The sequence below is a fragment of the Struthio camelus genome, chromosome 1, assembly GCF_040807025.1.
Source record: "Struthio camelus isolate bStrCam1 chromosome 1, bStrCam1.hap1, whole genome shotgun sequence".
NCBI lineage: Eukaryota > Metazoa > Chordata > Aves > Struthioniformes > Struthionidae > Struthio > Struthio camelus.
The window spans coordinates 58,282,236-58,298,690 of NC_090942.1; the positions used below are offsets into that span (position 1 = coordinate 58,282,236).

At 43.0% G+C, this 16,455-nt stretch overlaps 2 protein-coding genes across 7 annotated transcripts in view; one reads left to right on the forward strand and one right to left on the reverse strand.

The window, feature by feature from the left end:
• On the reverse strand, positions 1–4,950 carry CBY1 (chibby 1, beta catenin antagonist). Of its 5 annotated transcripts, none has more exons than XM_068942024.1 (5): positions 4,928–4,950; positions 3,272–3,386; positions 2,134–2,239; positions 1,935–2,050; positions 1–848 (listed from the first exon to the last, which is right to left on the reverse strand). In XM_068942024.1, the coding sequence occupies exons 2-5, from the start codon at positions 3,347–3,349 to the stop codon at positions 768–770; spliced, it is 381 nt and encodes a 126-aa protein (XP_068798125.1). In that variant the 5' UTR covers positions 3,350–3,386; positions 4,928–4,950; the 3' UTR covers positions 1–767. The 5 variants fall into 5 exon arrangements, with proteins under 5 accessions (XP_068798125.1, XP_068798122.1, XP_068798118.1 ...); XM_068942021.1 differs by lacking the exon at positions 4,928–4,950 and adding an exon at positions 4,614–4,634; XM_068942017.1 differs by lacking the exon at positions 4,928–4,950 and adding an exon at positions 4,349–4,499.
• FAM227A (family with sequence similarity 227 member A) overlaps positions 4,706–16,455 on the forward strand; it is an 18,809-nt gene continuing 7,059 nt past the window's right edge. Inside the window, exons 1-12 of one of the 2 annotated variants that reach the window (XM_068941995.1) lie at positions 4,706–4,933; positions 5,858–5,943; positions 6,447–6,537; positions 7,366–7,448; positions 7,942–8,085; positions 8,380–8,481; positions 9,402–9,506; positions 10,418–10,541; positions 11,530–11,637; positions 12,455–12,513; positions 15,276–15,375; positions 15,672–15,784. In XM_068941995.1, coding sequence (XP_068798096.1) covers positions 4,813–4,933; positions 5,858–5,943; positions 6,447–6,537; positions 7,366–7,448; positions 7,942–8,085; positions 8,380–8,481; positions 9,402–9,506; positions 10,418–10,541; positions 11,530–11,637; positions 12,455–12,513; positions 15,276–15,375; positions 15,672–15,784 — 1,236 coding nt within the window. In that variant the 5' untranslated portion in view covers positions 4,706–4,812. The remainder of the gene's footprint in view (positions 4,934–5,857; positions 5,944–6,446; positions 6,538–7,365; positions 7,449–7,941; positions 8,086–8,379; positions 8,482–9,401; positions 9,507–10,417; positions 10,542–11,529; positions 11,638–12,454; positions 12,514–15,275; positions 15,376–15,671; positions 15,785–16,455) is intronic. The other variant, XM_068942004.1, reaches the window with a different exon arrangement.

The window sequence follows — 16,455 nt, forward strand, 5'->3', positions numbered from 1 at the left end:
CAACGTAGCAAACACCTGCATTTTTTAATGTAACTTTTTATATAAAGTATCAAATACCCTTGAAAACAAACAATTTCAGAATCCTGCTCGCCAAAAGCAAGAAGCCAAACCAACAGTTTGTACAAAACCACACAAAAATATCAAGAGGGAAAGATCGTCCTTTGGGGGTGAGGAGAAAGTTTCCCCTATTTTTAAACACAGACGCGAGGGAGGGATCAGTCTAGATCTTTTGGGACTGAGGGTAATAGCACAGGGGTCTTTTACACAGGAGTTGCAACACCAAGTCACTAACTCCATTCACTTAAGAGCGAATCTGTCCCACCAGTCACAAAGGAGGGAGCATTTTGTCAGGGTCTTCTCAGAAAACACAGTACCTACAATTAGATTGCTGAAGAAAGGTAGTAAGGTACACAGTAAACCGCTCTGAGAAAGAAGATGAGTGTTCATTAATAGCGTCGTGGCGTAATTTACTGTGGTGCTGAAACACCAGTCTGTACCACACAATTAAGTATCTACTGCTATTCATTGTCCTGTGGGAAAAAGTATATATCTCTCTCTACATATAGTACCAACTATATATATATATATATATATAAAATATATATATAGTGTCAACACAACTATATATAGTACAACTATATATATAGTACCAACACAACTACGTTGTCCAAGCTAGCTCCATGAATCCTGCATGCAGAGGCAATGAAGATTCAAAGTCAGCTTCCTTGCTCTCTCATCCTTTAGCCATCTGCTCTTCTTCCAGCCATTCACTTCCTCCTCCGGCTGTGATTCTTCAGTTCCTCCAGCTCTTTCTCCATCAGGTGGGACTCAGCTGTGGTCTCAGAGAGCTGCAGCACACAGAGAACAAGGACAACAACAAGCTACTCCCGCAATCTCCACCTTCTATTTGTGGGGTTAACGTCAGATCAACAAAGGTGTCATCTGTCCCACGCCTCATACGTGCCCTTCCTGTAGTAGGATGTGAAAGGATCTTAGAGGTATCACAGAGATTGCTTTCCCTCTGCAGAAGCACCTCATCTCACTGTAGTAGAACATTACAAGCAATCTGTGTCTCAGAAGCTTTTTCAATGACACTTTGGATTTCACAGCACTATCTTTTCAGAGATGTCACTGAGGTTTACAGTCACAAATCAGTGCCCCCGTGAGCATTTGCTCCCATTTTAGTGAGAGGGAAACTGGGATTTCAAACCTAACTGAGATAGCCTACAGAGCCTGTAGAGCAGCCAGATTTTCTGCTTAGTGCAGAAAAGCATGAAAAGCACGAAGGCATCTTTACAGTTTAAAAACACAGGATACAGGAAGGACAACGACTAAGGAATAAATAAGTATTCAATCAGATTGACATAAAAGCTAACCCACTTAATAACTGAGCAATGATTCTATTTCACTGAAAAAGTCTCCATATTCTAAGTGTGAAAGCTGTGATCTCTGTGTAAGGCTGAATTTCAGTTTAGATATGGTTTGGGAATTCTTTCACCCAAAGGTTTACATACAGATTAAAGACCGCTTGTCACGTCAAAAGGAACACCCTGGATCTATGACCAGAAAGGGTAACTGTAACTTGTTTTTACAGGGCAGAGGCCTTAATGCCAGGAAGGTGGCTATACGCGGTGCAGAAAGGGAATGAGGAAACACGCCACTTGTAGGGGCGCCCTTCTAATCCCGCTCCAGGCTCCACTGGAGTCGAGCTCTTCTGCTAGAGGAACTTTCCCCTCTTCTTGCAGAGGAAACAGATGAGATCACACTTCACTCTCACAGTCACTTTGCCATTAAAGTTTTCTTGCACAGTAGGATAAAGCAGAAAAACTGGGGTGCACACACTGCAATGAGAATGGCTGCCTTTGGGGGTCCCAGAACTCTTCACTCTGGCATTTCCATTGCCACGGGCAGGCAAAAGTTCAACAGAGACTCACCATGTCGAGCAGAATATCCACTTTCAGTCGAAGGAGGTTGTTCTCTTCTTCTAGTTGCTGGTTTCGTTTGCGCAAGCGTTGCATTTCCCTGCGATCCCCAGTGAAGCTTCCTGACTCTACAGCAAATAGAGAGACCAAAATTAGGATTATCAACCAACCATAACTATTTCAGATCAAGACAAGCACAGCTTCACTCTACCTGCTACCCACTGGCCATTTTCAAACTTCAGGCTCTGGCCAGCAAGGTTCATGGTGGGGGTGCCATACTCCAGGCCCAGCTCAATCTCACGAGTTGATCTATCCAGCTGTAGGGAGAAGATCCAACTCAGATTTTTACAGGAATGCAAAAATCTGTTACAGTGACTGGCAATTCAGTGGAAGCTGAATTACTTACTACCTACTTATAGTCATGTACTGCTGCAGTAGAGGAGCCTCTCCTCTCACTACCACCTCTGTATTTCCTCCCACCCCAACACATACTCCATGTTCTGCAAACAAACTTCCATCGCTAAACTGAAGATACCACCTAAAAGGATTGAAAGTGGAACGTGTTCATTCTTTATGGTCCATTCTGTACTCCTATTAGTAGTGAAAGCTAGAAAAGACATAACAGAAGGGGTGAGGTTGGAAGAGACCTCTGGAGATCACATAGTCCAACCCTCCCATTCAACCAGGGCCAGGCTGCCCAGGACTGCATCTGGTCGGGTTGGATGGGGCTCCAAAATCTCTCTGGTCAACCTGTTCCAGTGTTCAACCACCCTCACAGTATACAAGAGTTTTCTTATGTTCCAACATAATTTTCTGTGTTTCCACTTGTGCCCATTGCCTCTCATCCTGTCACTGCGCACCACTGAGAAGAGTCCGGCTCTGTCTTCCTTACACCCTCTGGTCAGATATTTATACACATCAGTGAGGTCCCCAGAGCTTTCTCTTCTCCAGGCTGAACAGTTCCAGCACTCTAAGACTCTCCCTGTATGACTGATGCTCCAATCCCTAAGTTATCTTTCGCTGCACCTGTTCTTGCTAAGTCCATGTCTCTCTTGTACTGGGAAGCCCAGAACTGGACACAGTGCTCCAGATGCAGCCTCACCTACGCTGAGCAGAGAGGAAGGATCGCCTCCCTCAACCTGCTGGAAACACCCTGAATCCTTCCATTTTTATCTTGGTGTCTGGCCACCAGCGATCAGAAATGGAACCTGTACCACCAGAGGTGGAAAGAGCTAGAGGTGGGAACATCCAAGAGGAAGGTGTCTTGCAGGAATTATAACGCAACGTTCTTGGCGCAAACCACCCATTCCTGGTTTCTGAATGGTCAGGACATGGGCCCCAGAACTTACCAAGTGCAAGTTGGAGAGAGAAGCTGATTTTCTGGGTGGCGTTTTCTTTGGACTAAAAGTGTTACCAAAGAGAGGCATTGTGTTCTACTTTCTGAATTTTTCTGACTGCTTTATTCTGTTTCCAAATACAAAGAAAATGCAAGGATTAGAAGTGTTAGGCTTTCAACAGAAATATAACCGGGCAATCGCCTTTAGAATTGTCAGGATTTCACGATTCTGATATTAGAAGTTTTTAGTCACTACTTCTTAAAAAACAACATACCTCTGGAAATAATGAGGTGACACCATTTTTTTTAAGTCCCTAAGTCCCCCTTTTTAAAAGGAATTAACAGACTCGATCTCAAGAGACAGGACATAATCCTTTAACATCTCAGCCATCCTTGCAGGTACACGGTATTGATTCATCCTCCGCTCCTCTCGGGAAGAGGTTTTTCCTCTTGTGAAAAAACACCCGTGAATTTTCCACGAGCACTTTATAAAAAGCCAGGCACGTCCGCAAGCATTTAATTTGCTGATAGCCCTCGCGCCTTACACCTAAAAGCGGGCACCAGGCGGACACGGAACGGCTGAGGCCGGGTCGACCTTGGGCGAAGCCCTGCGTGGTCCCTCCCTGGCAGCCGGGGGGGCATCGCTTCACGCCCGCCACCACCCGGCCGTTACAGCACCGCGCCCCGCCCCGCCCCGCCGGCACGCGGCTCCCCTCGCACCTGCCGCGCCACGTGACCGCGAACGATTGGGGGGAAGGGGGGAACACCGTCTCCCCACCCCCCTTCAAACCCGAAGCGACGCCGACGCGCCCTACCCGCTTCCTCCCCCCGCTGGGCGCGCGCGCGCCTCTTACCTGCACCCGACGTCGCGTTCCCCACCCCCCACCCCGCCTCGACCCCCCCCCCGGCTCTGCGCAGGCGCATTCCTCCCCTATCCCCCCCCTCGCCCGCAGAACGGTTCGGCGCGGTCCGCCCGCGGGGGGGGGGAACGAGGGGGGACACGGGCCGTACCACCTCGGGGGGAGCGCGCTGGCGGTCTCGCATTGGGGAAAGGGGATGGGGGCGACGAGCAGGGTCAGATTTACTCTACCTAGTGGCAGCCATAAGAACAGTCTCTCAAGCTCTTTTTCCTCCCGGCATCATACTCGTGAAACAAACGGGATCAGCGAAAGAGCAGCAGATGAGGACACCCCCCTCCCCAGCTTGGTAGCCTCAGCCCCCAGTGCGGGGGCGGAAAAACCAGACTGTTCCACTGAAATTTCCCTTAATTAAGGAGAGGGGGGAAGGGGGGGGGGAGCGAACGGCCTGCTCCCTGACGAGGCCGAGCCCCGCTCCCAGACAGCCCCTGCTCTTACCGCCCGCGTGGGCTCGGCCGCCGCGTGTCCCGGGAGCCGTTTGCGGCCGTTGCGTTGCCATAGCGACGGCGGGGCCCGCTCCTCCCCGGCGCCGGGTCGGGCCGGGCGAGGTGGCGGCGGCGGCGGCGGCGGCCGCCGGGCCTGCCTGGTGCGCGGCTAGCCCTAGTGCCGCGGCTGACAGGCGGCTCCCGTGAGAAGGATGGCCACGGCAGGCGGCGGCGGCGGCGGCTCCCCAGGAGCTTCGCGGCACGATCTCCTGGGGCTGCCGCCGTGGCAGCCTGAGGGGGCAGTGCGGGAGGGCCTGGAGGACATACCGTCGGGTATCCTCTGCGGTGCGGGGAGATGGGGCTCTGCGTCGTCCCAGCTCGGTACCGCGCTGGGCCCCAGCGCCTCAGCTCTGGCACCCGCTGTCATTAGCAGAGAGCGGAGAGCAAGGAGTAGCTGGGTGTTGTGGAAACGAGGCTCGCTCTTTCGGGTTGTGTCCTGCTGCCCGCTGATACCTCACGTGTCCCCTAAAATACTCACTTTAAGCGTTTTTTGTTCTTTTTAGGGATAAAGAAGGAAAGATCCCTCGGGAAAGCATCCCTCCTTATTTTGGAACATAGGAGAGGAGCTAGAGAAGTTCAAAGTGTCTGGGGTACTGGACTCCACAGGTTTAGTGAATGATAAGTTAAAAGTTGGGGATAGAAGAGCAACAAGCACTTGTTTCGTAAGCGCTCCTCTGAAACAGCTCCAATGTCCTGACTTTCCATGCATGCTACAATGACTTCCCTTCTCAGCTGATGATGGCACAAATTTTGCTTTATTGCTTTATTCTCTTTTGTTTCGTGGGAGTTGGCTGTGGTAATTGGTTTGGATAATACTTCAAACAGATGGCAGGGTTATGTCACGTGTATCGCCAACACTTTTTTTCATGTTGCAAAAGCAAAATATTTTTTGAAGTTTAAAATATTTCCCCAGTTTCCAAGGAATTTGGTGATTGGAAATTACTTGCTTCATTGTTCAAAAAGTTTCTGTTGGGGGTGTTGTGAGGGCTTCCCGAAAAATTTAGATTAATGAGATATCAGGATAATGACCTGTGTGAAAGGGGAATAATAACGAAAGCAACAAGGGGGAGAGGGAATAAATAGAAGTGCCAGGAAAGAGAGGAGAAAATGTGAGGGGAGGGTCACCAACCTTTTCATTTGGCTTGTACATTTATTAATATTCCACAATGATGTTCCTTAACAGTCTTTCGTTCTCAGAGTGCTTGGTGGGCACTCTGACTGAAGTGAACCAGAAAATTGTTTACTTGGAACAAGAATTTGAAAGATACCACAATGCCAATACGGTGACTATAGACAAGGAAAATCTCCAGTGCTGGAGTGTCTTCTAATAGTCTAGTTAAACAATATGAATCTTCCTGGACGAGTGCTGCACAAAGAGTGGCCCCATGTACTAGAATATATGCCCTTCTGACCTCATGTATTAAAATCTGTGCACTGGAAGTACATCATTTTTATAAGGGAAGGGGTTACAGTAGAAATCTTAAAATTAGAGCAAAAACCTTGCAGCTCTAAATAGAGGTTTTGTGCGGTTGTGGCTCTTATCAGCATTTATGTGCACACACAGATATGGATATATTGGATAAGGAAGATAAAAACGATCGATGGCCAGAAATGAAATGAGGGCAAGAACCCTGGAAGAAAAATTGGGATAATATAGACTTAGGGTTTTGAACTGAAAAAACTGTAGCTAACCTAAGTGTTTTTGAGGGTCAAAGACCATACATGACTGAGGAACTGAGCTCTTAATGCTCATTTTCTTTTTTTTTTCTCTTTACTGTTGTTAAAGGCATTGAAACACCTTGAGTTTTCAAAGAGATATTCAGAGCAGAAGAGCTCCAGACAAGAGAAGAAATTTCCTGAGACATGCAAAGACAAAGGCACGTATATTTTCTATATAAATATGTCAAAGGTTTCTTACTGAGAAAAAGAACAGGCATTAAGGACCTCTGGTCAGGACATACCCTGCCAGTTACATACGGGTATTAATGTTCACCTTCCTAGAGGACTCCTGTATTATATTTTCTGATGCCTAGTTCCAAATTGGAATAAACCAGCAGCATCTCTGTGTTCTGCATAGTTGTGCGCTTGAGTTCTCCTTGCAGTAAGCAGGATAAGTACTGTAGTAGTACATTACAGTATTGTAAAACTAACCTGTGTCATTTATTCAGGGTCTCACAGTGAATTTGTGACAAAGCCAGAGGCACAGCTTCGTCACTTTGCGTGTCAACCATGAGACCATCTTTGTTCCATATGTTGCTGGAAGCATAGTTCTCCTGAGTAGTATAAGCATAGTTATTATTTATCATATAATCTTGATGTTGTATTAATTTTGCTATTTAATTCTGCCTGGAGAAGCTTTGAGGGGAAAAACTGGTTACTATACCGTGAGATATCAAAACCTAGTGGCTTATACAACTGTCATAAATAATCAAGTACTGTATACAAGTTGTGCGCTGAAATACCAGGTTAGGTCACTTTAGCAAAGATCTTTCCTATGTCCTTGTTTGTTTGTTTATCTTTTAATAATAAGAGACTGGGGAGTTCTGTGTTCCGCCCACTTTTTCTTAATTGCTCCCTGCTATATGTCAAAATAGGCACGTGACATAGCAGAATGGGGACTATGCCTTATTTGTGATTGATCTGAATTTGCTCTCTAATGTGTTCTGCTGTGTCTTCAGTATCTTCAGTCTTCTTTCTCTCTGCAGATAAAGGCAGAAGGGAGATATGTGGCTTCATGCAGAAGTATGGCCGCCCTCCACAAGAGTCAGATGATGACATGCCGCCTCAGGTCAGGTTCACTTCACAAGTGGTAAACTTGTCTTTAAGAGGAGACAGAATCCTTCCCCCTCTTTATGTACATGATGCATCTCTTGGAAAAATTCTGAGTCCAGTTTTCTTGAATACTGGGAGACATGTTGGAGACAACTGAGGCCTAAGCTTTGTTTTTGGAGATGGGTTTATAAGATGCAAGAACTGCTAACCTGTATCAGCTCATTGACTGCCAAGCGATCTGCTCGTTAGCAATCTGATAAGATGTGATAGATGACTAATGCATCTGTTTCCTTCCATATGCATTCCGGAGATTAATAGTACTTTATGCTCTTAGAAAGGGCATTTTATGTTAAGTTTTACTGTCACTTATTTCACAAGTCTCATCAAGAGTCTTGTTGCAGGACACAGAAGAAAGATTATGTATTATTGGGACTTGTTGGAAATTGTCGTGTTTTCCTTTTTGTGTCATTTCTTTCTTTCCCTTACCATGCCACTCCCAAAAATGCCAGAGTACTTCAGAAGAGGGCACAGTGGAAATGTACCAATATCCAGGATACAATAAGCATAAACTGACACCACTACCAAATGGGATAGAGCTTACAGATGTTGTGGAGAAAACAGTGCGTGCCCAGGGAAAGTCATCAAGCGGAAAGGTAAATTTATGACTTGGAAAAAGCCAGGCAGCCTGTCCCCACTGCTTTGGCATGTGACATGAATGCATACTTGTATATGCCTGATTGCTGCACACACAAATGCTAATATGTATGTGAATGCTTTCACAGTTGGTAAAAGCCCTACAGTTGGTAGGGCTTGTGAACGACTGTTCAGAAAGCTTCTCCAGAAGTTTGAGAGCGAGAGAAAGAGGCTCAGTTTCTGCTTCTCAGAGTGATTTGCTTCAGGAATCTTTCCTCCTTTGCATGATGTTACTAAATTTCATTTCTTGCCAGACTCTCTTTCCTAGAGAAATGCTGCGGAATTTCCTCATTGCGCCAGTCTCCCAAGCTATTCTGGTGGATAGCTTTTGGTGGCTGTTTCTCCATTTATATCAGGTAGATACCAAGACAACATGATCATTGCTATTTCTAGCATTGCTTCTCAGTGTATTGCATTGTTTTCCTGCCAGGGGATAGTTTGACACGTGATTTTAAGCAATGTTAAAAGCATTATGGTGTAACATTGTTCATCCTTCTGTGCCCATCACTTTGCGGGGAAGCGGATAGCCAGTGCAGTCTCCTCCAGTACAATAACTAGCGATATCACTTAGGATCTGCAAAAGGTCCTTAAAACATAATGAGGAACTAGTGTGTTGCAGTAACCATGCAAGGAAGCTGCATATCTTTTTATGAAGACACCTTTGCAAACTCTTGGTGGAAGGATAAGAGTATGGAAGGATAAGAGTATGGCAGGACCAAAGATAGGGCTGTAGCACATGGCATTGTGGATATTTTGGAACAGATTGAAGCTGCTCTTGGTGGCTTGCAGCTCCTTAGGCTTTTTCAGTCCACAAGCGTTCCAGAATCTATAGCTTAGATAGTCTCAGAGCTGCTTTTACGTCTACAGTGTATTTCACCTGGCTTTTTTTCCATATACATTACAAAGAGTATTTTGTTCACAGGCATAACAATAACAACAGTGAAATGCCACTGGCCAACAAATTCAGTAGACTCACTCTAGGCTTACCCTGATGTCAAAGAGAATATTTATTTTAATTGCTGCTGCTTAAAATTTGCTACATTCACTGATGGGCTAAATGAAACCAAGTTTAAAAACTAAAAAATGATTTTTTTTTGTCATAGTGAAATTACTTCCACCCCCAATGAATTTCTTCAACATGAGGTACTATCTGTCTCCTCAGTGCTCTGGAGTCAGTTAAGGCCCTTCTGATAGTACCCTAGATACTTTCTTACCTATAATTTATTGAGAAAAGAAACACCTCTTTTTCTCAATTTTTTTCTCCTTTTCATGACAGCCAAACCAAGAGATAGAAGAACAGCTGTTTGATCATATTGCCAAGAATTATGCTTTCCTCCTGCTTGACTGTCACAGATTCCACCACCAGGAGGCCCTCATTGAAGTGCGTATAGATAGTCAGAGAAAACAAAAAGACTTGCATTTCAAAGAGTGAAATGAGATGGAGAAATCCATCACCACAGGCGTAATCTGAAACTAATACTTATCCTATAAGTAGAGATTTTCAGAGTGCTGTGCAGGCATCTATTAATTGATTTTTCCAGGAATCCTAATATCCAACTCTCAGTTAGACTGTAACTTTTGTGGATATTGGAACATCGTGGGTGGTACCCCTGCAGTTTGAATCACCCAGTGATAGCCAGGAAAGTTCATGCCTCTGTCTTTTGAATAATAAAGCTTTCAATAAAATAACGTGGTGGAAAAACACCGTTTTCATTTCTAGTTACTGGCTTCTGTTCTCTCTTTCATCCAAGGACTATGCCTTACCTAATTCACCCCTGCCTTCACTCTTTTAGTTAGTTACTTACATATTCCCTGGTTCTTCTGTTTTTTTTTTTTTTTTCTTCAAATTCTTTGCCTCTTAGCAGGCAGTTACTGTCTCCTAAAAGTTCCAAATATCTATGCTAAAAGTCTGATTCTTCTCTTTCGGCTAATATGACCTTCTGTAAAGAAAGGGGGAAGAGGAAATGTTTTCATTCTTTTTTTTATTTTCAAAATATTGCACTTTTTTAATTACAGGAACTGCATCAGTTGAAACTTTGGATATTCCTTAATCAAAAATAAAGATTATGTACACTTTCAGATTACTTAGGTAATAAGATAAAAGTTTTCTCTGAACTAGGGAACTGGGGTATTGATAAGCGTATTGATACTCGAGCTAACTATTCCAAGCAGCAGTCATTCCTTTGCCTGAAACGTAGACCTTGTCATTCAAAAGAAGTGTGTTTGTTCTAAGAAAAGGTTTCTTAACTGAAAAGTATAAGGAGTTGTGGTTTTTCTTTGCTTAACTCCTAGGTTTTCCCTTCATTGCTGAGTCAAGCCTTGTACATCTGCTTCTGCTCTGGTTTCCCAAGATCACGTTTCAATACTGATGAGTTCAAGACGCAGCTTTGCAATGTAATTTCAGAATGGATAGCAGGTGAGAGCGGTTTTTGTCCCTGTCCAAAAACGCAGCTCGTGCTAGCTGTAGCCTCAACACTGAGTTATCCCTTGTCTTTCAAACTCCCCTTCTGCCCTGAATTCACACACATACTTTTCAGATGTTTACATTTATTTACTTGGCTATTTCTTACATACACTAATGTGTAAAACAATGTATTGTATCCCCTAATGTGTCCTCTGCTCTGAGAAGCAGAAAAAGAGGGTGAGATATGCTGTATAGACAGTTTCCAAGCCTCTGAAGAGGTTTCCGAATCATCCTGTCACTGTCCTCACCACACTGCTCGCCTTAAAGAGGTTAAGCAAACATATGGGCAGTTCTGCTGCTCACGTTCTCTGGGCAGAATCCATCTCTTCCTGACCGTTTGCCATGAAGCCTTTCCTGATGACGGGGAGACTGAAGGTTCAGTCTGCACAGCAGGGACAGCTTCTGTTAAGCTCTCTACTACCTGGCTCCTTCTGCTTGCTTCCACATCTTTGATTTCATTCTTCTCGTTATCTCTTTCTTGCCTTCACAGTCCTTCTGTTTCTGTTTTTGTGAGTGACTTAAGATCTAGTCTTCAGGAAATTATGAAATATTAAACTTCTAGTCTATAGATTCCTAATTACTAGATTCAGGGAGGCTATACTAGGGGAGGGATCACTCTGTATTAGCCTGTTTCTTGTGCTCTGCTGTAACCCTCCACAGCTGGCAACCACTGGAGACAGGACAGGCCTTTGGCCTGAGATACTCTGATATTTATAAATGGAGCAAACGGGGCCTGCACTCTAAGTCCTCTTCTAACCTTATTTTATCTGATGTCTTAGAGGAACAGCAACTGTGTTTTGTCTGTACACGCAAGTGATGCAGCATCACATGGGATAATGTGAGCTTAGTGTGAATAGCACACTCTGAAGATGTAAGAAAAACGCTAAGTATTATTTTTTTTTTCTCGTTCATTTGCTGTTTCTTCTTTTTCTCCACTCAGGCACGCTACCAGTCCCAAGAAGCTACGCTAACTGGGACTATTCCCAGTTGGAACCAGAGAGATTCAAGATGAACAGTCTACAGTCACCAAAAGGGAAGCACAGGCGTAGTAAGAACACTGATGAAACCAGTTCTCTCTAGTTCCTGCTGAGCTAAATAGGAGTTTAGTATCCAAACCAGATGGCTGTTTTTCTTCCCTGGATGCTTTGATCTGCAGATCTTATTCCATGTTGATATTTTGTGTTAGGAAGGTGTGTCTGTGGACTGCCTTTCATGAAAGGCAAAATCAGAAATATGATGAGGGTTACATGATGTGGTGTCTACAGTAACATGAAAATGGACTGTGTGTTTCCAAAAGTCATTTCCAGTCCTGGGTGTCTGCTGCAAGCATATGCAAATGAGTTGGCTTTTCAGGCTTTTCAGCCATGCAGATGCGTGCTTACTAGACTGGGGTAAAAGCTATTCAAGGATATGCAGAAGGTTTCTGTTTCTGTGAGACCTGCAAAGGCCAGGTGCTGTAGCAGCTACTGCACTTATTGTAATTTTTTTTTTTTTCTTATTGGAATGCTCCGTTGTTCTCTGGGGTAGCAAGGGATCAAATATAAGTAGCTCGTTCTACTCACTGAGACCCACTAGGACCAGGTAGGAGGTGGTCTTGGTAATTCAGCCGTTACCACATAAATAGCTGGATGGTGGTGTTGCATTTAAAAGGGATAAGGCAGGATCTTCCCTGATTAACAAGGGAAAAAAAGAGAACCTTGAAAATATAGATTATGAATAAAGCATCCAAAATCAAGATGGTAGTAGCATTGAATGCCCAAGCAAAATGAGTGTTGTGAAGGGTGCTGTCTCTGCATAAAACTGGTTCCAAGTCCTGGATTCAGAAACTGATGAACTGTATTTTTCATTCTCTCTCCTTTCCCCAGATTTCAAGGTCAGCAGCAGTCCAGAGAAGACTAATAGGCACTGCCTGCTACAACGTAAGGTAAAAATGATGTTCACAAAGATGAACAACCAGCAATCGGACATGTCACAGAAGCCAAGGCTTTAATTGCTGGCCTCTTCATTTTTTCTCTTGTTCCTGACCGGATTTTTTTTTTTTTTTAATCAATTTGTCTGTCAAATGACATGAAAAAGAGGCTTTTCCTTCACCATTAAGAAAGTATCCCTTAAGATCCACTAACAGTTTTCTCATTTTCTAAGTTTGATCTTACTTATTTAAATCACGTGCCCCACAAACATCTTTTACACTTCCCTTGCTGTCTAGGGACTCCCACTCATCATAGGTCATCGTTCCACAGGCAATGCTCATTGTCTGTAATGTACTCTCCAAGCCAAGATACAGCAGATAGCTCCTTCAGAAAAGAAGTATGAGAAGAAGGAGGTACAGGGAAGACCATATTCAACTTTGACACACGCACCAAGTGCTGGAATATTGTGAAGATTCTCAGGTTTTTAACATTACTGGGAAGGGGGAAGGAGTGCCATATTTAGAAACTGGTTCCCAGCTCACACATCTATGTGATTTGATTTATTTCGGAAATAAAAGCAGATGAAAATAGGAGTCTCTGAAGGCTTAAATTATGTCAATTCAAAAGAAAGCTAAATTGTTTTCATGGGTCAGCAGACAGGCTGTTTTTTTCAATTCATTTACTGCTGAAGTAAGGTACTATTTCTGTTTCAAGTTTAAACAACTCATGGTAATAACTTGTTATCAGGGATTGTATCGGTGTGTCAAACCTTGTGCCTAAACCTTGTGTCTAAATATCAATTTAGACAATCTTTGGAAAAAAACAGACATAGGATTTTTTTTTCCCAAAATAAACAGAATATGACTGGTCTTCATAACACTGTCTTGTTTTAAACCGATTGTCAAACCTTGTGCAGAGCATGGGAAAACTTTCAATTTAAGATGAGAAAGATGAGCCTATGTTCCACAGGCTGCAAATAAGGATGACCTAGTCAGTAAATAATGGGGACTGCAGTTTTCAAAACAAGTCTCCTAATTTGATATTTAGTCACCTATACAGGTAGTTAAGCTTTCAAAAATACTCCATAGTAAGCATTCCTTTTGCAGTCCATGGAAACAGCGCTGCAGGTGCTTTGGAATAAGCTTTAATTATGAGCTTTTGATTGAACTGCTGTTTTGAATTCTTGGGGCCTAAATGACCCAGATGGGGGTCTAATGCAAGAGCGTTAAGGTTGTTTTGGATACAAAATAGCAAATGTCTTTAAAATGTCTAATAGAAATTTATTGTTCTTTATCAGATAAATGTTTTGTTAGTGTTTAAGGAGGAAGGAAAAGATGGTTATTTCTCAGGCAAGGAATGGAAAAGTTCTAAGCATAGAGAGCAGTTAAGAAGGAGAAGAGCAAGAACAGTATATTTGGACAAAGTAGCATGGAAAAAAGTATGAACTGTGGATGGAATAGTAATGGTAAATGTAGACAGAGGCTACATTTAATGGGAGCCTAGGAACACTGAAACTGGTACAGAAGCCAATGAGAACGCTTAAAGTTGCTACTGATACAGTCAACAATTTTGCATAAATGCTTTGAAAATAAATTGGGTTATATTGTTCTTAAATTGGATTTTGATTTTTCTTGTACTGTACATTGAAGTGGGAAAGGAATGTGTGATCAGTGCAAAGGTCTGCCCGTTCTGTTAAAATCTAGACCCTTGGAAAACAAGTTGGCAAGAGGGCGAGTTGTTCTCTGTAAAATCTGAAAATAGGTATATCCAATATTTTCTTGTCCATTTAGTCCAATTACAGATGAGTCTTACTTATCTCAACACAGAATATATTCAGCTTGAATCTTGGTGATTTCTACTTATTTTTGTAATGAGAGTTTGTGTTGTCACATGTCTGTCAACAAGTGCAGGCAACAATTTCTGTTTCTCTTGATCAAGATAAAACAGTTTGCTATATTTTTTCTTTTAATGTCCCCTCTTAGAGCCTTCAGATCACTTTTATTCTTTGGAGCACGTGTCTTTGTGTATATTTAAGTATTATCAAAATGAATTGCATAGTCCCAGCATATTCATTTGTCTCAACACGGGCCAGGGTCTTGCCGTTACAAAATGTCAGGAAAAGGACCCCTCACGAATACTGTTTTGCCATTGTGGAATGGCAAGGAGGAAACATATTTCACTCAGTAGCTATTAAGGAACAAGATATTTGGGAGAGATTCATTTGCTTATAAACTGGTTCAGAGAAATCTAGCAACTATGTGATGTTACAGCCTTTCCGCCCTTCCCCCCCCCCCCCCCCGAGACCTGCATATTGGAAGCGGGAATATGTGTGTTGTGCTTTATTAATTTTGTTGAAGCGATTTATGGAGTTAATAAGTCTTGAGGGAAGCGATCTCCAAACTTGCTTCAGTTAGAGATGGCTGACTTCAGCAATTGCTGAGCATTTTATGGAACAGTTTAGTCGGTTACTTTTTACTAGTTAAGGACATTATCCTGGTATCGTAGCTATTTTCCTAACCTATAATTACCTTCTACCACCCTGAAATTTCTCCTGCAATTGCAGCTGGAGAGTATGTTTTTATTCCTTTTCCTGTGACTGCAGTGTGGTTTTCCTAGCACTGGCAGCTGCTATATTTTACCCTAGGAGCAGTAATGTTTCACTTGTGGACGAGCTAGATTTTTTTTTTCAAGAGAATACGTGAAAATTAGGGTATTAATCCTACCAATATGGTAAATGACTCAAACTTTTTTTTCTCCTTTTCTTTTTTGCTTGAAGGAACCGAGACATGGACAGGCTTCTAGCAAGTACCAACCTCATCAAACAAGCAAAGTCATCAAGTCCAAACAAGCAAAACATAAAGCAGTGACTCTTCCAGGTATATGACTGGGAAGAAAGTTAAAATGTTATTTACTTTACTAAGACTTTGCAGGCTTGTTGTTCCAAAGCCCTCTTCTATGCAATAATACGTGCTCCCCATATGCAAAGCAGGAGGGGGTGTGTGCATATATAAGTGTACATGTTTGTTGATCCCAGATAGCTGGAATCCATCATAGCTGCCTGTATGTATATCGTGTGTGTGTGATTAGTGCAAATACTTCCTTACGTATTGAATTCACTGACACGTGCTAGATCAGGGGCCACCAGATTGCTAATACTTGTTTATTATTTCAGACTTACAGGCCCAAGATGCAAAGCTTGAGAGGGATAAGATGGAAGGTGCTTGGAAGCAATCTCAACATATGCTGAAAACTAGGAGATTAAAAATAGCACCTCATCCTAGAGAGGTGATGCAGTGTTTGGAGAAGGATGGGAGATGTGATAGGTTGAGTGACTTCTCTCTTTTGCGGACATAGCTGGTCTTACTGGCATTCACATATTTCCTGCAATACAGAAAAGAATCTTCAGGGCAGTTGCTACTGTAAAGGGAGTATAGGAGTGGGCTTGCTTTGGGCTGCTTAGTATTGCTTTTTTGTTGATTCATCTACATAGTTTCTGCCCCTAAACCAGTAAGGTCCTTCCCCTGTCCCCTGTTAAAACCTTCATCTTCCTGAGAAGAATGGGTGAGAGGACTTTGCTCTTTTCTCTGGAGCAGTTCCTACAAGAGAGTTTAAAAACCTCCATTGTATTTGAATTATTGACAAATATAGCTTCCAAATTCTAGTGCTTTGAATATATTTCTAGTGTTATACTGATGACAATTTTGAAGTCTATAGCTTTGTGTGCTTTTCAGCAGGCTTCTTTTAGCATTTGCTGTTTAGAGACTTTAACATAGTGCTGGTGAAAACTATATACTGCATGCTTATTCATGCCGTGTCTGGAATTTCCTGTCCTTTTTTTTTTTTTTTTCCTGTCACATACATGTAAATTCTTCCTGAAGCAACACCCAGAAGAATCCTCCACCGAGATAATTCAGACTCCTGAGATGATTTGCAGATGCTTTTAATTTGGATAGAGA